This window comes from Mobula birostris, chromosome 11 (genome assembly GCF_030028105.1).
Source record: "Mobula birostris isolate sMobBir1 chromosome 11, sMobBir1.hap1, whole genome shotgun sequence".
Taxonomy (NCBI): domain Eukaryota; kingdom Metazoa; phylum Chordata; class Chondrichthyes; order Myliobatiformes; family Myliobatidae; genus Mobula; species Mobula birostris.
This window is the reverse complement of record NC_092380.1, coordinates 21,159,752-21,182,904: the sequence shown is the minus strand read 5'-3', so window position 1 is coordinate 21,182,904 and position 23,153 is coordinate 21,159,752. Positions and strand designations below refer to the sequence as shown.

Below are 23,153 nucleotides of genomic sequence, written 5' to 3'. Positions count from 1 at the left end.
TCACCCATGGTGCTGGCACTTGCTGTCATCCAGTTTATGGTACAACAGTTTAATAGTTCCCCTCCCACTGGACCAAAGGTGGCTGAGGGGTTACTTTATAGCGCTGTATAAACTTATGAGGGGTACAGATAGGCTGTACCATTCACCCTTTCCCCCGGAGTAAGGTGAGAGAGAGAGATTTAAAGGGCAGCTGTGGGCGTATGGAGCCAGCGGCCAGAGGAAGTGGCGGGGCGGGTATCTGAGGCAGTTGGACGTGTGCATGGATTAAAAGGGATTTGGGCCAAACACAGGCAAATGGCTCCAGTCTATGCCTACCTGAGAGAGTGGGTCACGTAGGTCCTGTTTCCGTGCTGTATGACCCCGACCATGACTGAAATGGTTAAAACATCAGCGATTCTCTCCCACGCTATGATTCCCTCTCATTGGTCCTGCCCAATTTCTCACCTCTTTTGACAGCACCTTTCCACATGTACTCGCCCAACTCTTTCCACACACATTCATTGCTCCTAAAAATTTGCCCAACACCCCCAAAAAATTGCATATTAATGTTAAAAGAACATTTCTTTCCCATCCCTGTTCGGGACCCGCCACGTCTCCCTCTGTCCCGGAAAGCGGCCACTGGTTGAGGAACGAAGGGAACCGAACCCTCAACCATCCCATTCCGTTCGCGCCCTTATATAAATATACCGGAAATACACGCCGCCGCAGCCTCGGGCTTTATGACGTAATATCTGCCAATCACAGTAGCACATGACGCAACCCCTGTTGCCCTTCTCGTGCTTCTGATTGGATGAACGTTCGCAATCGGGCCGCTGATTGGTTGTGCAAACCCCGACAGCGGCGATGATATAGGACAACTGATTGTTGTCCGAATTGAAGGCGTCATCCGTCCCCCCGCCGACCCGCACCCTATCCCATCCAGAGAGACTACCTACCGGTATCTGCCATCTCCCCCCCGGCCACAGACAACACCTGTCGGGACCTGTCATCTCCTCCCAGGCCAAAGAAAACACTCATCCATCCCTCTCCAAGCCAGAGATAACGTTGACCAAGAGTTAATATCTTTCTCCCAGCTACTGAACAATATTGGCATTTGTCAGAAGCAATGGTCTAATCTTGGTCAGGAGTTAGTACCTCTCCCGATGTATTGAATAACATTCACCGGAGCTCGTCCCTGGCCGTAGTACAATTTTGGGTTTACATGAAGTGAGGACAGCGTGCAAATCCGAGACTGCTCATCCTTCCCTCCCATTCCGTTGTGATGCATCATGAGTGCCGTTCCCAGAGGATCGATGATCTCCCTGCTTAACAAACTATCCGCTGCCTCGATCAATCGAACAGATAGCCTCCGGACGCTGGTTCAGGAAGATGTGATGCTGGTCGAGGTAGCATGGGAAGTGGCCAACAAAGGTGAGGATCTAGATGGGTATAATTATACAGCTGTGACATGACATAAGCTGAACAACACCGGTCCCTGTGGCACACCCACTGGTCACAGGTGTCTAATCTAAAAAGCAACAATCCACCCTTGCCCCCCAGCCATTTAGCTAGCTTACCCTGGATCCCATCTTCCAGCCAGCCTACCATGTGGGACATTGCAAGGATGTTCATTACCCCTTTTTGCCATTCTGTTTCCCTTTCCCAGGATATTCCTGCATCCCTTATGCTCCTTAGGGGCTCCAGTTGATCCCATATCTGCATACCTGATATTTGTCTCTGTTTTCCTCACCAGAACCTCAATATTCATCAACCAGGGTTCCCAAATCCTCCCAGCCTTGCCATTCACTCTAAAAGGAGCACACTGGCCCAGAATTCTCCCTATCTCACTTTTTAAATGTTGTAATTTCACCTACCTCTTGTCATGTAAAAGCCTCTTTCCCTGCTAAATGCCTTTCCCAGTCAAACTTTCCAAGCTCCTACCTAATGCCATCAAAATTAACTTCAGCATCATTTAGGATTTTAACTTATGTACCAGTACTTTGCTTCCATGACTATTTTTAAAACAGTTCAATTATGGCCACTGTTCCCAAAGTGCTCTCCCACTGACACAACGGTCACTTACATAATCATTTTCTCAGGAAGAGTCAAGTTCAGGTTGCCTCCTCGCTCGTAGGGACCTATAGATAATGCTCCAGAAAACTTTTCTGGATATAGTTAAAAGATTCTGCCCCATCCAATCACTTAGCATTATGACAGAGCCAGTCAATATTAGGGAAATGAAAATCATGAACTGCTATGACCCCACTAAGGAACATACACGTAGGCAGACAAGGGAAAGGAGAAAACACAACAGGGATGTTGCAGATAATGGCTTCAACTTCCCCAGTGTAGCCTGGGAGGAGCCCCTTTGTGCAAAAGGTTTTTATATATAGGCATCCGTTAGTCTCATGAGACCATGATTTGCGCCTTGGCAGGTTTCCAGGGTGCAGGCCTGGGCAAGGTTGTATGGAAGACCGGCAGTTACCCATGCTGCAAGTCTCCCCTCTCCATGCCACCGCAAAAGGTTTATATGGGGTAGTTTGTTAAGTGCATTCAAAAGTAATACTTAAATCAGTATCAGTGTGAGGTGTTGCACTTCAGTAGGACCAACCAGAGAAGGACTTACACAGTGAATGATAGGGCGCTGAGGAGTCCGGCAGAACAAGTAGATCTGGGGATACAGGTCCATAATTCATTGAAAGTAGCGTGGCAGGTAGATAGGGTCGTTAAGAAAACTTTTGGCACACTAACCTTCATGAATCAGAGTATTGAGTACAGGAGATGGATGTTATGTTGAAGTTGTAGAAGATATTACTGGGGCCTAATTTGGAGTATTGTGTGCAGTTTTAGTCACCTACCTACAGGAAAGATGTATATAAGGTTGGAAAAGTACAGAGAAAATTTACAAGAATGTTGCCGGGACTGGAGGACTGAGTTAAAAGGAAAGATTAAATAGGTTAGGACTTTATTTCTTGGAACATAGAAGACTGAGGAGAGATTTGATAGAGATATTCAAAATTATAAGGGGTATAGATAGGGTAAATGCAAGCAGGCTTTTTCCACTGAGGTTGGGTGGGACTACAACCAGAGATTAAGAGTGAAAGGTGAAAAGTTCAAGGGGAACACAAGGGGAAACTTCTGCTCTCAGAAGGTTGTGCGAGTATGGAATGAGCTTCCAGCGCAAGTGGTGCATGCAAGCTTGATTTCAACATTTAAGAGACGTTTGGATAGGTAGATGGATAGTAAGGGTATGGAGGGCTATGGTCTGGGTGCAGATTGGTGAGACTAGACAGTTTAAATGGTTTAGCATGGACTAATTGAGCAGAAAGGCCTGTTTCTGTGCTGTACTTTTCTACGACTCTATGTAAAGGGACCAGGTGTTGGGAAATGCGTCTGTCCAGGTGACTGAACATAAGTACTTGGCATCGGTATTCACCAAGGAAAGCATCATGAGATCAGCGTGGAGATGGTAATATGCTCAAGTACTTTGAGATAAAGAAAGAGGTAGTGTTCATATTTTTTTGAATAATATTAACTTATTAAGTCTGATGAGGTACACCAGGTTATTGAGACAGGCAGGAGATAAGATTGCAGGGCCCTTGACCAAGATCCTTGTGACCTCTCTAGTCACAGGCAAAGTCCCAGAAGACTGTTTTGTAGCTAATATTGTTCCTGTGTTCAATAAAGGAAATGGGGGAATCCTGGAAACTTTAGACCAGTGAGTCTCATATCAGTGGTACAGAAGTTATTGAGAAGTTTATTAGAAAAACCATGACCTAGGTAAGGACAGCAAACGTAGCTTTGTGCCTTACTAGCTTGATTGAGTTTTCTAAGGAGGTAACCAAGGTGCTTGAGGAAGGCTAAGCTGTGGACATTGCCTACATGGATTTTAATAAGGCATTTGACAAGGTCCCATATGGGATGCTCATCCAGAAGATTAAGGTGCATTGGTTTCATGGTAACCTAGCTGTTTGAAGTCAGAGTTGGCTTGTCCATAGAAGGCAAGGGATAGACGTCAATGGGACTTACTTTGGATGCGGCCTGTGCCTGGTGGTATTACCGAGGACCCATACTGGGACCTTAGCTACATATAAGTCCCATGAATGTAAACATGGATGGGGAGATTAATAAGTTTGCTGATGACACAGATTGTTGGTGATGTGGATAATGTTAAAAATTGCCAAGGATTACAGTGGTATATAAATCAGTTGTCAATAATTCAACATTTAAGAGAAGTTTGGATGAAGTGTGTAGATGGTTATGATCCATGTGAAGGTCGATGGGACTAAGCAGAGTAACAGTTTGGCATAGACTAGATGTGTTGAAGTTTTTGTTTCTGTGATATAGTGCTCTATAACTAAGGACAAAGGAATGGCAGGAGTGTGATTTTGCATTGCACAATTAACGGCAGGACCTTTAACAGTATTGATGTACAAAGAGATCTTGGCATCCATGTCCATGGCTCCCTGAAAGTGATGGTACAAGTTCATAGGGACATAAAGGAAGAGTTTGGCATTCTTGCCTTCATTAGTTGAGGCACTGAGTTTAGGAGTCAAGATGTTACATTGCAGCTTTATAAAACTCTGGTTAGGCCACATCTAGAGTATTGCATTCAAGTCTAGTCACCCCTTTATCGGAAGGATGTGGAGGTTTAGGAGAGGTTGCAGAAGAGGTGTATCAGGAGGCTGCCTGGATTAGATGGTATGTGCTGTAAGGTTATGTTAGACAAACTTAGGATGTTTAGAGTGGTGGAGCCAGAGGAGAGACTGTATAAATTTATAAAATTATAAGGGGCACAGAGGGTCTCTTTGTTTCCAACTCTTTGATGTTACTCTTTATTTCTGTCTTAACTGTCCACACAGTAATATCCCTGAGTCCAAATGATGAGTTTTGACCTGAAATATCATCTGTCTATTTCCCTCCATAGATGCTGCTTGACTTACAGTTACGCCGGCATTTGTTTGTTTCTCCAGGTTTCCTGCATCTGCAGGCTTTCATGTCTCCCTTGTACCCACTCATGCCATAAGTCCATGCTTCTTGCATTTAAGTAAATGTAGTTCAGCCCATCAGACCTTCCTTGTTCCTGTCCTGCCTGATCTGCCTACGGATCTTGCTCACTTTAACTTCTATATTTGCTCTACGTTCCCATCGGCCTCACTGCTACTTTGGATCCCACGCCTTGTCAGGTTAAACCTTCCCAGGTACAATTAGGATATTTTGCCAGGATATTAGTCCCCTTATAATTCAGGTACAAAATGCCCGTCTCCTTCTCTCTACTCCAGAAGAGATCCCGATGGTCCAAAACCATGAATACACCCCTCTTACACCAGACCTTCCACCGCAAAAAAAAAAGTAGTGGATGCAGCCCAGTCCATCACAGTAAAGCCCTCCCCACCATTGAGCACATCTACACGGAGCGTTGTCACAGGAAAGCAGCATCCATCATCAGGGAGCCACACCACCTAGATCATGCTCTCTTCTCATTGCTGCCATCAGGAACAGGAACCTCAGGACTCACACCAGCAGGTTCAGCAACAGTTATTACCCCTCAACCATCAGGCTCTTGATCCAAAGAGGGTAACTTCACTTGCCCCATTATTGAAATGTTCCCACAACATATGGGCTCACTTTCAAGGACTCTTCGTCTCACGTTTTTGATGTTTATTGCTTATTTATTATTATGAATTCTTCTTTCTGTATTTGCACAGATTGTCATCTTTTGCACACTGGTTGAATGCCAGTTGGTGCAGTCTTTCATTATATTCTATTATGGATTTATTAAGTATGCTTGCAAGAACATGGATTTCAGGGTTCTATGTGGTATATATATGTAGTTTGATAATAAATTTACTTGAACTTTGAACATACATTTACTCCATTGTTGCTCTTACTGCACAGAGCACAGGTGCAGAATCCAGAGTTTGCAATTACTGAGGTCCTACTTTATAACCTTCTATTTAACTCCCTATGGTCATTCTGGAGGACCCTCCCACTATTTGAAACCCTTCTGGCAAGTTCCGGTTTCTGAGTGTATTATCCCACATAGGCAGGTGACCTCATTCTGAGGAATGCAACAGCTCAGAGCAGAGCATGCTACACTTCTTAAAGACAAATTCACCAATATTGTATGTGTCCTAGAGTCTGTCTTTGGGTCCTCTGTGGATATTTTGTAATGTCTCACTTTCTGTTTCCAGTTGGAGGTATCTACACTGTGATTCAAACAAAGGCAAAGCTCACGACAGACGAATGGCAAGAGAATTATATGCTGATGGGTCCATATTTTGAGCATAACATCAGAACACAGGTGGAGCTGGTGGAGCCACAGAACCCTGCTATCAAACACACCATTAACTCAATGAATTCCAAGGGCTGTAAGGTACCGGATACTTGGGGGGGAGTAAGACCTGAATTCGCATTGGCTTTCAACAGGGAGATTCATGGCTTCCACATTAATGTTCACTCAACACCAATAATGAACTAAAGCTTCTGTCATTTTGAGGCATTTATGAGAAACTTTCCTTTTTCATAGGGAGTTAATGTCTCTTTAACAGCAGTAAGGTGGATGAGTCCCCAGAGCCAGATAGGATACACCCCAGGTTATTGAGAGATCAAGAAATGAGATTTCTGGAGCCTTGATGAAGTTCCTTGAGCTCTGTCTGCCACAGCTGAGATTCTAGAAGACTGACGAGTAGCTAATATTTGTTCCATTATTCAAGAAAGGAAATAGGGATAATCCTGTGAACTATGAGTCTCACATCAATGGTGGGGAAGCTACTGGAGAGAATTTTCAGAGATAGAATTTGTGCACCATGAGTAATCAGGGGCAGAGAGCATGGCTTTGATGGTTTCTTACAAATTCGATGAGTTTTTCGAGGGGGTGATGAAGGTGATTGATGAAGGCAGAGTTGTGGATATTGTCTACATTACACTTTACAAATCCCTCATAGAATGCTAATCCAGAAGGTTAAGAAGATCATGGTGATTAGTCTGTGTGGATTCAGAACTGGCTTCCCGTAGAAGATAGGCATCTGTGGGACTATTCTGGCTGCTGATCCATGTCAAGTGAATCTTTGCAGTTTGTGATATATATTATTTATTATTTAGGGATACAGCACGGTAACAACCCAATGAGCCCGAATTGCCCAACTACACCCAGTGACCAATTAACCAACTAACTCGTATATCTTTGAAATGTGGGAGGAAACCAGAGCATCTGGAGGATACCCACATGGACCCGGGACAATGGCCCAGATACGTCACTCAGTTTAAACTGTAGGCGGGTAGGTTAGTTGGGAAATGATCCAAAGCTTGATGGGTGTTGTGGATAGTGTAGAAGATTGCCAAAGGAAACAATAGGATATAGATCAGTTTCAGATATACGTGGAGAAATGGCAGATGGAGCTTAATCCAGTCTGTTAGCAGCCTTTTTTTATTATTACTGTCTTCCTGGTGTCTCCATTATTTGGTCTCCTGTCATTACCATAGGCATTGTTGTAACAATCATTGTGATATTTCCTGTGTTTTCTTCATGCATGCTTTCTGATAATTCTCTCTGAAACGTTTTTGAGTATGCTGATCCCCATCACAAATCTTTCCTTATTCTTTCTATTCTTCATGAATTCATCTGCCTGATCCAAGCTCTCCATCAAATCCTGTGAAGTTTGGTCTTGTTTAATTGTCTTCTTCACTTTCCACAAAGTTTATATGTTCTCCCTGTAGCCACGCAGGTTTCCTTGCACATCCCATAGGCTAAAAGGTCAGTAGGTAATTGGTCACATGTGCAATTAGGCAACGTGGGTTCATAGGGCCTGTTACTGTGCTGTATAACCATATAACCATATAATAATTACAGCACGGAAATAGGCCATCTCGGCCCTTCTAGTCCATGCCGAACTCTTATTCTCACCTAGTCCCACCGAACTGCACTCAGCCCATAACCCTCCATTCTTTTCCTGTCCATATAGCTATCCAATTTAACTTTAAATGACAACATCGAACCTGCCTCAACCACTTCTGCTGGAAGCTCGTTCCACATAGCTACCACTCTCTGAGTAAAGAAGTTCCCCCTCATATTACCCCTAAACTTTTGCCCTTTAACTCTCAACTCATGTCCTCTTGTTTGAATCTCCCCCACTCTCAATGGAAAAAGCCTATCCACATCAACTCTGTCGATCCCCCTCATAATTTTAAATACCTCTATCAAGTCCCCCCTCAATTTTCTATGCTCCAAAGAATAAAGACATAAACTGTTCAACCTTTCGCTGTAACTTAGGAGATCAAACCCAGGCAACATTCTAGTAAATCTTCTCTGTATCTCTGTTTACATTCTAGTATCTCAAAATGATAATAAATAAATATGATGTGTTACACTTGGGGAAACCAAAGGTAAAGGGTTGGGGGGAATATGTAATTAATGACAAGATTTCTTAACAGTTCTGGTGTATAGAGGGATCTTGGAGTCCAAGTCTTTTCCAAAGTCGAAATGTCTAACAGTAGAGGGTAGACATTTAAGGTAAGAAGGGGTAAGCTCAAAGGAGATGTTTTTTTGTACAGAGAGTGGTGGAATGTTCTGGAAGTTGTGATGGTGGAGGCAATACAATAGAGGGATTCAAGAGTCTCTTAAGATAGATACATGAATGTGCAGATAATGGAGGGCTTAAATTACACATGGATTGCGAGGAGGAAGGGGTCTGTTTAGTTTGGCATTTACGTTTTAGTTTAATTAGTTTGGCACAGCATCATGGACCATATGGCCTGTTCCTGTGCTGTCCTCTTCTCTCATCTGTGGTCAGCATCTACACTTTACCAGCAAGACCAGTGTTTATTGCTCATCCAATGTCCTGTATAAGTGGTGTTTCTGTGCTTTATTGTAAATGGAGATCATCGAGGTAAAATCAGAATTATTATCACTGATATATGTCATGAAAATTGTTGTTTTATGGAAGCAGCATGGTGCAAACATGAAAATTATTCTAAGTTACAATAGATAGATTGGCGCGTGTTGGCGTGTAGCCAAGTGGTTAAGGCATCGGTCTAGTGATCTGAAGGTCGCTAGTTCCAGCCTCAGCTGAGGCAGCGTGTTGTGTCCTTGAGCAAGGCACTTAACCACACATTGCTGTGCGATGACACCGGTGCCAAGCTGTATCGGCCCTAGTGCCCTTCCCTTGGACATCGGTGGTGTGGAGAGGGGAGATTTGCAGCATGGGCAACTGCCGGTCTTCCATACAACCTTGCCCAGGCCTGCACCCTGGAAACCTTCCAAGGTGCAAATCCATGGTCTCACGAGACTAACGGATGCCTATATAAAAAAAGGTAGATAAATAATAAATAAATAAATGACAATCACTCTATCGATAAAACCCAGACCCCAGATGGATTGTTGCAAAGCTTTATTCAATCTCCCGATACTTCACTGTGATTTTCAGCTCCTCCATTTGCTGTCCTGTTGGCACGGATTTGCCAAGAGCTCAGTAAAAGGATAAGTTCAGCAATTTACAAGATAGACTTCCTATAAAGACGGTGACCCGTGGTGTTCAGTGGGGATCTGTTCTGAAACCCCTGCTTTTTTGTCATTTTATAAATGACTTGGCTGAGGAAGTGGGAGGGTGGGTTTGTATCTTTGCAGATGACATGAAGGTTGGTGGAGTTGTGGATAGTGTGTTGTAGGTTACAGCGGGACATTGACAGGATGGAGAGCTGGGCTGAGAAGTGGCAGATGGAGTTCAACCCAGAAAAGTGTGAAGCGATTCATTTCAGAAGGCCGAATTTGGAAGAGAAATGCAGGGTTATCGGCAGAATTCTTAGCTGTGTGGAGGAACAGAGGGATCTTGGGGTCCTTGTCCATAGATCCCTCACAGTTACTATGCAAATTGATAGGGTTGTTAAAAAGGCATATGGTGTATTGGCTTTCTTTCGGCAGGGAATTAAGTTCCATAACCGTGAGGTAATGTTGCAGCTCTATAAAACTCTGGTTAGACCACAATTGGAGTATTATGTTCAGTCCTGGCCATCTCATTATAGGAAGAATGTGGAAGCTTCAGAGAGGGGCTGAGGAGATTTACCAAGATGCTGACTGGACTAGAGGACATGACTTATGCAGCTAGGTTGACTGCGATGGGGGTTTTCTCCTTGGAGTGAAGAAAGAGGAGAGGTGACTTGATAGAGGTATACTAGATGCTAAGAGATATGAATTGAGTGGATAGCCAGAGAATTTTTCCCAGGGCAGAAGTGGCTAATACAAGGGGACATAATTTTAAGGTGATTGGAGGAAAGTATAAGGGAGATGTCAGAGGTAAGTTCTTTACACAGGGAGTGGGTGGATGTGTCAAATGCCCTGCCAGGGATGGTGGTAGAGGCAGAAACATTAGGGGCATATTAGGAACTCTTAGGTGGGCACATGAAAGTTAGAAAAATGGAGGGCTATGTAAGAAGGAAGGGTTAGACTGAAATTAGAGCAGGATAAGAGGTTGGCAGTGAATGGCCTGTACTGTGCTGTCATGTCTGAGGTCTATAAAAATGCCATGAGAAGTTTGTACATTGAGGCATGAATGCGAGTTTTTATACAACTACTTGAAAAGTTATCGACCCTAGAATGTAACTCAAATAATTTGTTCAAATACATATTTCAAAATCATACTGGACATTAAAGTTATAATTACAGGCTGCACTATTTTTAAAAGATGGAGTTCCAGAGGTCAGTGACCTCAGCCCAACTATCTGTACCTAGCTCACCACTGCCCTTTCTTTCAACCCTGGAAGATTTTATCTTCTGCATTAATTACATGCGTAGGTTGGCATTTTGTAAATATCTTACAATCTAGAATAATAGTATCTCAAGGTAGTGTCCTATTTCTGCCTGGTTTACTGCCTGTGTGAATTGTTCTTGGAGCTGAGGTGCTCAGCCATCGTGAGGACATGTCTGGACACCGAGGGTCCTATGGGTCTCCTCAGGATTCAATGCCCTGCGAAGTGGTGTCGTGGGATCTGTAATGTGCACTTGAGGGGGTAGACGTTCCATCTAGCAGGCTGTGCCTCTGATAGTGCAGTGCTCCCTCATGCTGTGGTGGACTGCCAGACTGTGCAGTGCTGAACTTGGGCTGGAGTTTATAACCTTCTCACCCTGAGCAGATTGAGTGATTGGGAAAACCTGTTTCTCCCAAGGATACAGAGTCACTCCGCAGTAACCACACTCAGTAATTGGTCCTGTTTTATTGTTTTGTTTTTACGCGCAGGTGTACTTTGGAAAGTGGCTGATTGAGGGGAACCCGTCTGTTGTCCTGTTCGATATTGGTGTTTCAGCTTGGAACTTGGACCGCTGGAAAGCAGAGCTGTGGGAGTGCTGCTCCATTGGGGTCCCCTGGTACGACCGAGAAGCCAATGATGCCGTTCTCTTTGGTTTCCTCATCACTTGGTTCCTGGGAGAGGTCAGTGAAATCCATGTGGAGTTATCCCGGGTACTGGACTCTACGTCATCCGTGTAAAGTTCAAAACAAATTCATTTTCAAAGTACCATATACTACCCTGGGATTCATTTTCTTGCACGCATTCAAAATGAGTAGAAAGAACCATAATAGAATCAATGAAAAATTGCACACGGCGAAGATCGACAAATAACCAGTGTGCAAAGAAACAACAAACTGTGCAAATACGAAAAAGAAAAGAAATAAAAATAATAAGAAAAACAAACAAGAAGTAAATATCAAGAACATGAGTAGTAGAGTCCTTAAAACTGAGTCCATAGATTGTGGAATCCGTCCAGTGTTGGGTGAAGTTAAAGCCTCTGGGTCAAGAGCCTCACACACAAAATGCTGGAGGAACTCAGCAGGCTGGCAGCATCTAGGAAAAGAGTACAGTCAACGTTCTGGGCCAAAACACCGACTGTACTCTTTCCCGTAGACGCTGCTTGGCCTGCTGAGTTCCTCCAGCATTTTGTGTGTGTCTCTCGGATTTCCGGCATCTGCAGATTTTTTCTTGTTTGTGGGTCAAGACCCTAATGACTGAGGGGTAATAACTGTTCCTGAGCCTGGTGGCATGCGACATGAGGCTCCTGCACCTCCTTCCTGATGACAGCAATGAGAAGAGAGCATGGCCTGGATGGTGGGGGTCCTCGATGATGGATGCTGCTTTCCTGCATCAGCGCTCCTTGTAAATTGCAATCCGTATAGGGTTTATGACCTCACTATTGTTTTGCCTCAGTTCTATAGACTCCGTGTCAGTCTTTAGAGTAAATACAGATGCAGTAAGTCCACTTAAGGCTTCCCCCATCTCCTTCAGCTCCATGCATGGTGAAGGAAGGTCCAAGGATTTCTACTGGTATAGCAAGAACAAAAGGACAGCAAGGGACAAAATTGGTCCACTGGAAGATGACCACACTGATCTTCCAGAGGACCAATTTTGTCCCTTGCTGTCCTTTTGTTCTTGATATACCAGTAGAAGCCCTTGGATCTTCTTTCACCTTGCCAGCCAGAGTGGTCTCATGCCTTCTTTCAGCCCTCCTGATTTACCTCTTAAAAGTTCTTTTTCATTTCTTATACTCCTCAAATTCCTCATTTGTTCCTTGCTGCCTATACCTGCTATGTACTTCCTTCCTCTTAGCCAGGGCCTCAAATTCCTTGAAAATCAAGGTTCCCTAAACCTGTTAGCCTTTCTTTTATTCTACCAAGAACATAAAAACTCTTTACTCTCAATATTTCACTTTTGAAGGACTCCCTCTAACCAAACATGCCTTGCCTTTAAACAATGTCTCCCAATCCACAACTTTCTGACGTTATTAGTATTAGCCTTTTTCCTATTTAGAATCTCAACCCAAGGACCAGCCCTATCCTTCGTAATTATCTTGAAACTATGATCACTAGATGCCGAGTATTCCCCTACACAGGCTTCTGTCATCTGTCCTGTCTTGTTCCTTAACAGGAGATCTAGTAGCACACTCTCTCTAGTTGGGACCTCCATGTATTGATTAAGGAAACTTTCATGAACACATTTGACAAACTCTATCCCATCCAGTCCTTTTACAATATGGGAGTCTCAGTCACTATGTGGAAAGTTAAGATCACTTACTATCACAACCTCATTTTTCTTGCAACTGTCTCTACAGTATCTACAAATTGGCTCCTCTAAATTCCACTGACTATTGGGAGGTCTATAATATATAATGTGGTTATCATTTTCTTTATCCTCAGTTCCACCCATATAGCCTCAGTAGACAAGCTCTCCAGTCTGTCCTGTCTAAACACTACCATGATATTTTCCCTGTCACCTCTCCCCTTTTAATCTCTCCTCCTCTTTCATGCCTAAATCAACCCCAGAACACTGAGCTGCTAGTCCTGCCCTTCTCCAAATGTCTCACTAATGACTACAGTCATAATCCTATGTGCTGACCCATGCTCTAAGCACATCCACCTTACTGACAATGCTCCTTGCAGTGAAAGAGAGATCAACTCAGAACATTACTCCCTCCATGCTCAAACTTTTGATTCCTGTCTTTATATGTAGGCTTAACATCATCTTCCCCCACAACCACTCCACTATCTGCCCTGACACCCTGGTTCCCAACCCCCTGCAACTCTGGAGCAGCACTAGCAAACTTTCCCACAAGGATATTGGTCCCCCTTCAGTTCAGGTACAAACTGTCCCATTTGTACAGGTCCTTCCCTGGAAGGGAGCCCAATGATCCAAAAATCTGGAGCTGTCCCTGTTGCACTATCTCCTCAGACACATGCTTAACTGTAACACTAGGGTGGCCACTGGGAAATCCCACCTTTTATGGCAGATGGAACAAAGGTGCTCAGTGAAGCAGTCCCCCAATTTACGTCAGGTCTCACCGATGTAGAGGAGGCCGCACCAGGAGCACTGGGTACAGTGGATGACCCAGACTATTGAAGTGTCACCTTACCTGGATAGTTTGGGGCCCTGAGTAGCGGTGAGGGAAGAAGTATACAGGCAGGTACAGCACTTGTTCCACTTGCAGGGATGAGTACCAGGTGGAAGATCAGTGGGGAGGGACGAATAGACAAGGGAGTCACATAGAGAGTGATTCCTACAGAAAGCGGTCAGAGGGAAGAAGAAAATATGTGTTTAGTGGTAAGATCCCTTTGAGGATTGCGGAAGTTATGAAGAATGATGTGCCAGATATGAACGCTTGTGAGGAAGTAGATAAGGACAAAGGGATCTCTATGCCTGTTGTGGCAGTGGGAAGATGGGGTGAGGGCAGGTGTTGCTCTAGATTTCCAGCAACTGCAGAATCTCTTATGTTTATGATTTGCTACCTCACAAACCAAACCCTTGGCACTTTGATTCACACGGTGCCTACAGCTCCTGAAAATAGCCACTCCACTGGAGCCTACCTCCCTTTCATTCCTGAAAACAACTTGTAAACACTGCTGGCTCCTTCCACCTGCTGCTGAGACTGCAAAACACAGTTGAACAAGCGAGGGCTTTTCCATTTGGAGAGAAGGAGGATGAGAGGTGACTCATTCAAGGTGTACAAGGTGATAAGAGGCATAAGAGTGGACAGCCAGAGACGTTTTCCAGGGCGAAAGTGGCTAATATGAGGGGGCATAACTTTGAAGTGTTTGAGGAAAAGTACAGAGGGGATGTCAGAGGTAGGTTTGTGTGATCCACGGTTTGATAGTTCCATGAGGCATTGACTGATCCCAAGCCTGAGCTCTGTTCTCTAAATGTTGAACCAGTTAAGTTGAGCTATAAGTGGTTTGAAGAATGGTATGTGCTGCCAGGGGTGGTGGTAGAGACAGATACATTAGTGATATTTAAGAAACCCTTAAATGAAGATGGATGAAAGAAAAAATAGAGGACTAAGGGTTAGATTAATCTTGGAGTTAGGTGAAAGGGTTGGCAATACATTGTGGACTAATATGACCAACATACAACCTTGAGTTTCATCTCCTTACTGGCAGCCACAAAACAAAGAAACACAATAGAACCTATTTTTTTAAAAAAGGCCATCAAACACCCAGTGTGCAAGGGGAAAAACAAACAAATTGTGCAACTGATAAATGTAAGCAAATAACATTCAGAGCTGAAGTTCACGAAAGTGAGTCGACAGCCACGAAGTCGGTCATCACTGCAGCTGATTCAGGAGCCCATTAGTTGCAGAGTACAGCCTCAGTTCAGTGCAGAGACGAGTAAACCTCACCTCTGGCCCCAACTCCCTGACCTTTTCAATCTGGTCTGGCCCTTAAATTGTCCAAACCTCAGTTTGCTTCTCACTCTCATACCCAGGCCCTGCCACTTTTTGTGACCATGTAGGTTCCCACAAAGTGCCCTAGTTTCCTCCCAAACAAAGATATGTGGGATGGTGGGTTAACTAGCCAATTTAAATTGACCCTAATATATAGGTAAGTGGCAGAATCTATGGAGTTAGATGGGAATATGGGGCGAATAATATGGGATTAGCATGAAAGGCATACACAAGTCAGAGATAAACAGTCATTTTCCCAGCATGGAAATGCAAAATGCTAGAAGACACCGTTATAAGATGGGTAAATTATAAAGAAGATTTTTTAGCAATTTTTTTTTCCAAAGAAAGCAGTAGGTACCTGGAAGGTGGAAGCATTTAGACCATGTGCAAGTAGATTTTATTTAGAGATACAGTGTGGAACAGGCTCTTCTGGTCCAGTGAGCCACACCACCCAGCAACTCTAGCCCTAGCCTTATCACAGAACAATTTACAATGACCAATTAACCTACTAACCAGTACGTCTTTGGACTGTGGGAGGAAACCAGAGCACCCAGAGGAAACCCACACCCTCAAGGGAAGGATGCACAAACTTCTTACAGAGGTCACCAGAATTGAGCTCTGAACTCTGACGCCACAAGCTCTAATAGTGTCACACTAGCCACTACACTACACACAGATGTACAGCTTAAATTCGTATCATGGTTGGCACAGACATCATGGCCCTATGCTCTGGAGCATAAGTTGTCAGCTTTCCCCTGGTAACCACTGCTCCTGAGATGCACTGGCTGATGTACACCAGCTGGTGACTTTGAATAATTCTGTAACGGTGTTTTCTGTCTGTGTCTAACCCGATGCTTTTGCTTTTCAGTTTGTTTCCCAGTGCAAGGAGAATTGTCCATTTATCATCACTCACTTCCACGAGTGGCAGTCCGGTATTGGTCTGATCATGTGCAGATTCCGCAAGATTCCTGTGGCCACAATCTTTACAACACACGCCACGTTGCTGGGACGGTACCTGTGTGCTGGGAATGCCGATTTCTACAACAACCTTCCAAACGTGCGTAAACATCCTTCCATTTCTGTTATGGCACGGTTCGGAACTCTGTCCAGTATCCTGAATGGTGCAATACTCCCTCAGTTTCACTCAGAATCAGGCTTAATATCACTGATGTAGATCGTGAAATTTGTTGTTTTGTAGCTGCAGTACATTGCAATACATGAAAAGACTATAAATTACAATAAGAAATATATATAAAGAATTAATGTAAATAAAGCAACACACACAAAAGGCTGGAGGAACTCAGCAGGCCAGGCAGCATCTATGGAGCTGAATAAACAGCCAACATTTGGGGCCGAGACCCTTCTTCAGGACTGGAAAGGAAGAAGGAAAACAACAGAATAAAAAGATGGGAGGAAGGGGAAGGAGGATTGCCAGAAGGTGACAGGTGAAGCCAGGTGGGTAGGAAAGGTAAAGAGCTGGAGAGGAAGGAATCTGATAGGAGAGGAGAGAGGACAATAGGAGAAAAGGAAAGAGTAGGAGACCCAGGGGGATGTGAAGTCCAGCTGAGAAGAGGAACGGGGTCAGAGTGGGGAATAGAAGCGGGGGGGGAGGAAAAATATTTGTTTTAACGGAAGGAGAAATTAATATTCATTCTATCAAGGTGGAATAGTGAGGTAGTGCTCATGGGTTGGTTCGTTGTCTGCTCAAAAATCTGATGGCGGAAGAGAAGTTGTAACTAAAATGCTGAGAGGCTCCTTTGGGCCCTCGTACATCCTCTCTGATGGTTGTTGTAAGAAGGGAGCACGTCCTGGGTGATAGATGCCAACTTTTTGAGGCATCGCCTTTTGAAGATGTCCTCGGTGCTGGGGAGGCTAGAGTCTGTGATGGGTCTGCAACCTTCTGCAGCTTTGGCAAGTTCAAGTTTAGTTGCCACTCAACCGTACACATGTATACCGACAAACAAAACAACATTCCTCTGGGGCCAAGGTGAAAAACACAAAACATATATCACATAGAGTAGATAAAATAATATGAATGCAATAATATTAACATTCTGTAGATGTGCACATTAACATAGTGTATATACGATATAGGGTTAAACATACAACAGTATAATGCTACTGGCAGTGTCACAGATAGTGTGTACTGGGTGGGAGCCTGGGGGAAGAAGCTGTTACCCCGCCTTGTTCTTTTCCTGTGGTACTTTCTACCTAACAGTAGGAAGTCAAAGAGATGGGTGGGAGGAATTCTGGACAATGCTGAGGGTGCTGCGAATACAGAGTTTCTGATACGTGTCCTGGATCGTGTGGGGGGGGTGGGATGCGTGTGGGGGAGAGACCCGATGATTCTCTCCGCAATCCTCATAATCCATTGCAGGGTCTTGCGGTCTTGTCTTGTTGTTCCCATACAAGTCGGTAATGAAGCTGGTCAGGGCACTCTCGATGGTGCTTTGGTAGAATATAGTTAGAATGGAGGTGAGGAGCCTCACTCGACTCAATCTTCTCAGGAAATAGAGGGCTGCTGTGCTTTCTCGACTGAAGAGGTGTTGTTGAGGGACCAGGTGAGATCTCCAGATGTGCTCTCCAGGAAACTTGGTGCTCCTGACTCTGTCCATGGAGGAGAGGTTGATGTGCAGCAGGGAACGGTCAGCCAGTGCCTTCCTGAAGTCCACAGTCATCTCTTTGCTCTTGTCCACGTTGAGACCCAAGTTGTTGGTGTTCACCCCAGTCCACAAGCCACTTGACCTCCTCTCTGTATGCTGTCTCATCGTTGTTGCTGATGAGGCCAGCCACTGTTGTGTCATCAGCGAACTTGACGATATGATTAGAGCTGGAGCTCGCAGTACAGTCAAGCGTCAGCAGTGTGAACAGTGGCGGGCTTTTGGGCCGGGTTCTGGTCCCGTGCAGTGGCCCCGACTCAAAATGTAGAGGCTTGGGATCGGTCAATGCACCGTGGAGCTATCACACCACGGGTCACCGCCAGGCACAGGATGAGCAAGTCAGCTAAAGACAACATTCATCCAGAGATGGGGCTTTTTAAAAATATCTGAAAGATAGAGAGGGTTTGGGTGGGGATCAGTGAGGAGAGGGATAAGGTGGGTAGCTGGTGATGGAGTTAGAGGGCAGGAGGAAGGTAGCTGAAACAGTCAGCTCCAGGTAACAAAGGCACAAATGATGGTTACAGCAGCAGAGGAAAGGCCAGACAGAGGGGGAAAGGAAGGATCTCAGTGATGGAATCATAGAGTTATACAGTACGGAAGCAAGCCCTTTGGCCCAACTGGTCCATGTTGCCCCAGGTGACCGTATTCCTCCAAACAATTTGCTATCCATGTACCTGCCCAACTGCCTTTAGAAAGTTGTTATTGTACCTGCCTCAGCCACTCCCTGACAGCTCATACCATACCAACACACACAAAATGCCGGAGGAAATCTGCTGAGTTTCTCCAGCATTTTGTGTGTGTTGCTCATATTTCCAGCATCTGCAGATTTTCTCATTCCATACACTCACTAGCCACTGCTTGAAGAAGTTGCCCCTCAGATCTCTTTTAAATTACTGAAATTAATTCTGTGTTTTCTTGTTTTTGATTCCTTTTCCCTGAGAGAGGAAAAGAAACATCCCCCCTCATGATTTTATGGACTTCTATAAAGTCACCCTCAGATTCCTACCCTCCAAGAAATAAATAATACTGCTGACAGTGATAATCTCTGCAAAACCTCAGCTGGTGCCAGGAGGAGACGGAGTGGGTGTCCCAGGTACAGACTCAATGTGAACTGGCAGTCATCTTCTTGTCACTCCACTCTGATTGCCGAGCTTTTGACATCCAGCCTTCAACTCTAAATGCAGGTTGTTCATTCTTCAGTGAAAGGTGTGATCCATAAAGTAATCCCTGGGGATTTCAGCCTGACATTGGCTTCAGAAGTATTCAATTATCACAGATAATTGATGTCTCCATGAAACCATTTCTCTGTCGCTTTCAATATTCTTCTCCTCATAGTCTCTTTATAGAAGTACAGCACTTAAACAAGCCCTTTGGCCCATCTAGTCCATGCCGTAACCATTTAAGCTGCCTACTCCCATCAACCTGCAGTGGGATCACAGTTCTCCGTATTCCTACTATCAATATACCTATCCAAACTCTCTTAAACTCTGAAATCAAGCTTGCATGTACCACTTCTGCTGGCGGTTCATTCCACACTCTCACAGCCATCTGAGTGAAGGAGTTTCCCCTCATGTTCCTCTTAAACTTTTCAGCTTTCACCCTTAACCTATGACCTCTGGTTGTAGTTTCACCTAGCCTCAATGGAATAAGCCTGCTTGCACTTACCCTAGCTGTACTCCTCATAATTTTGTATACCGCTATCAAATCTCCTTTCAATCTTCTACATTCTAAGGAATAAAGTCCTAACCTATTCAATCTTTACTTATAACTCAGGTTCTCCAGACACGGCAACGTCCTTGTAAATTTTCTCTGTGCTCTTTCAACCTGGTTTACATCTTTTCTGTAGGTAGGTGACCAAAACTGCACACCATTCTCCAAACTACACATCACCAGTGTCTTACACAACATCTCCCTGTGACACCACTTCCAATGAATTTTGGACCTGTATTTCCCGATCCCTTTGTTCCCCCACACTTCTCAATGTCCTACTGTTCACTGTGTATGACCTACCCTGGTTAGTCCTACTGACGTGCATCATCTCACACTTGTCTGCTTTAAATTCCATCGACTATTTTCAGCCCATTTTCCCAGCTGATGCAGATCCCTCTACAAGCCATGACAGCCTTCCTTGCTGTCCACTATACCACCAATCTTGGTGTCACGCACAAATTTGGTGATCCGTTTAACCGCATTAGCATCTAGATCATTGATATAGATGACAGACAATAATGGACCCAGCACCGATCCCTACAGCACACTACTAGTCACAAGCCTCCATTCAGAGAGGCAAACATCTTCTACCACTCTCTAATGTCTAATATCTAATCCAATTTACTACCCCATTTTGAATGCCGAGTGACACAACCTTCTTGACCAACCTCTCATGTGGGACTTTGTCAAATGCCTTGCTAAAGTTCATGTAGACAACATCCACTGCCTTGCTCTCATCTACTTTCTTGGTAACTTGCTCGAAAAACTCTATAAGATTGGTTAGACATGACCTACCATGCACAAAGCCATGCCGACTATCCTTAATCAGTCCATGTATATTCAAATACTTTTATATCCAATCCTTTAGAATACAGTACCTTCCAATAACTTTCCCACAACTGATACCAGACTTGCCACCGGAAAATTTTCTGCTTTATGCTTGGGGCCTTTCTTAAACATTGGAACAACATATCCTCCAATCCTCTGGTAAATCTCCCGTCACTAAGGATGATTTAAGTATCTCTGCTAGGGTCCTGGCAATTTCTGCACTTGCCTCCCATAGGGTTGTCATCCACCCTGATTTGCCTCAGGATAGCAAATACCTCCCCCTCGGTAGTCTGTACAGGATCCATGAAGTTGATGCCCCTTTGCCTCACTTTCATAGACTCTGTGTCCATCTCCTGAGTAAATACAGATGCAGAAAAAATATTTAAGATCTCCCCCATCTGTTTTGGTTTACCATTCTGATCTTCCAGAGGACCAGTTTTGTCCCTTACAGTACTTTTGCTCTTAGTATATCTGTAGAATCCCTTAAGATTCTCCTTCACCTTGCCTGGTAGAGCAACATCATGCCTTCATATAAGATAAGTCCTGTCGAAGGGTTTTGGCCCAAAACGTCGACTGTACGTTTTTTCCACAGATGCTGCCTGGCCTGCTGAGTTCCTCCAGCATTTTGTGCGTGTGTTGCTCAGATTTCCAGCATCTGCAGATTTTCACCTGTTTGCCTTCTAGTAGCCCTCCCGATTTCTTTCTTAAGTGTTCTCTTGCATTTCTTATACTCCGTAAGCACCTCATTTATTCCTACCTGCCAATACCTGCTATGCAAACAACAGGAAGTCTGCAGATGCTGGAAGTTCAAGCAACACACATCAAGGTTGCTGGTGAACACAGCAGGCCAGGCAGCATCTCTAGGAAGAGGTACGGTCGACGTTTCAGGCCGAGACCCTTCGTTAGGACTAACTGAAGGAAGAGTTAGTAAGAGATTTGAAAGTGGGAGGGGGAGGAGGAGATCCAAAATGATAGGAGAAGACAGGAGGGGGAGGGATGGAGCCAAGAGCTGGACAGGTGATTAGCAAAGGGGATATGAGAGGATCATGGGACAGGAGGCCCAGGGAGAAAGACAAGCGGCGGGGGGGGGGGGGGACCAAGAGGATGGGCAAGGGGTATAGTCAGAGGGACTGAGGGAGAAAAAGGAGAGTGAGAGAAAGAATGTGTGTGGAAAAATAAATAACGGATGGGGTACGAGGGGGAGGTGGGGCATTAGCAGAAGTTAGAGAAGTCAATGTTCATGCCATCAGGTTGGAGGCTACCCAGACGGAATATAAGGTGTTGTTCCTCCAACCTGAGTGTGGCTTCATCTTTACAGTAGAGGAGGCCGTGGATAGACATGTCAGAATGGGAATGGGATGTGGAATTAAAATGTGTGGCCACTGGGAGATCCTGCTTTCTCTGGCGGACAGAGCGTAGGTGTTCAGCAAAGCGGTCTCCCAGTCTGCGTCGGGTCTCGCCAATATATAGAAGGCCACATCGGGAGCACCGGACGCAGTATATCACCCCAGCCGACTCACAGGTGAGGTGTTGCCTCACCTGGAAGGACTGTTTGGGGCCCTGAATGGTGGTAAGGGAGGAAGTGTAAGGGCATGTGTAGCACTTGTTCCGCTTCAAGGATAAGTGCCAGGAGGGCGATCAGTGGGGAGGGATGGGGGGGACGAATGGACAAGGGAGTCGCGTAGGGAGCGATCCCTGCGGAAAGCAAAGGGGGTGGGAGGGAAAGATGTGCTTAGTTGTGGGATCCCATTGGGATCAGCATCCTTCGCTACATCGACGACTGCATTGGCGCTGCTTCCTGCACGCATGCTGAGCTCGTTGACTTTATTAACTTTGCCTCCAACTTTCACCCTGCCCTCAGGTTTACCTGGTCCATTTCGGACACCTCCCTCCCCTTTCTAGATCTTTCTGTCTCTGTCTCTGTCTCTGGAGACAGCTTATCTACTGATGTCTACTATAAGCCTACTGACTCTCACAGCTATCTGGGCTATTCGTCTTCTCACCCTGTCTCTTGCAAAAACGCCATCCCCTTCTCGCAATTCCTCCGTCTCCGCCACATCTGCTCTCAGGATGAGGCTTTTCATTTCAGGACGAGGGAGGTGTCCTCCTTTTTTAAAGAAAGGGGCTTCCCTTCCTCCACCATCAACTCTACTCTTAAACGCATCTCCTCCATTTCACGTACATCTGCTCTCACTCCATCCTCCCGCCACCCCACTAGGAATAGGGTTCCCCTGGTCCTCACCTACCACCCCACCAGCCTCCGGGTCCAACATATTATTCTCCGTAACTTCCGCCACCTTCAACGGGATCCCACCACTAAGCACATCTTTCCCTCCCCCACCCTTGCTTTCCGCAGGGATTGCTCCCTATGTGACTCCCTTGTCCATTCGTCCCCCCCATCCCTCCCCACTGATCTCCCTCCTGGCCCTTGTAAGCGGAACAAGTGCTACACATGCCCTTACACTTCCTCCCTTACCACCATTCAGGGCCCCAAACAGTCCTTCCAGGTGAGGCAACACTTCACCTGTGAGTCGGCTGGGGTGATATACTGCGTCCGGTGCTCCCGATGTGGCCTTCTATATATTGGCGAGACCCAACGCAGACCGGGAGACCGCTTTGCTGAACACCTACGCTCTGTCCGCCAGAGAAAGCAGGATCTCCCAGTGGCCACACATTTTAATTCCACATCCCATTCCCATTCTGACATGTCTATCCTCGGCCTCCTCTACTGTAAAGATGAAGCCACACTCAGGTTGGAGGAACAACACCCTATATTC

General features: G+C 45.1%; 1 protein-coding gene across 1 annotated transcript in view; it reads left to right on the top strand.

The window, feature by feature from the left end:
- The first annotated feature begins 1,268 nt into the window (after positions 1–1,268).
- The window catches only part of LOC140205437 (glycogen [starch] synthase, muscle-like), a 91,681-nt gene continuing 69,796 nt past the window's right edge, over positions 1,269–23,153 (top strand). The window contains exons 1-4 of the mRNA XM_072273038.1: positions 1,269–1,410; positions 6,174–6,355; positions 11,211–11,402; positions 16,047–16,235. Of these exons, the coding sequence (XP_072129139.1) occupies positions 1,269–1,410; positions 6,174–6,355; positions 11,211–11,402; positions 16,047–16,235 (705 nt within the window). The remainder of the gene's footprint in view (positions 1,411–6,173; positions 6,356–11,210; positions 11,403–16,046; positions 16,236–23,153) is intronic.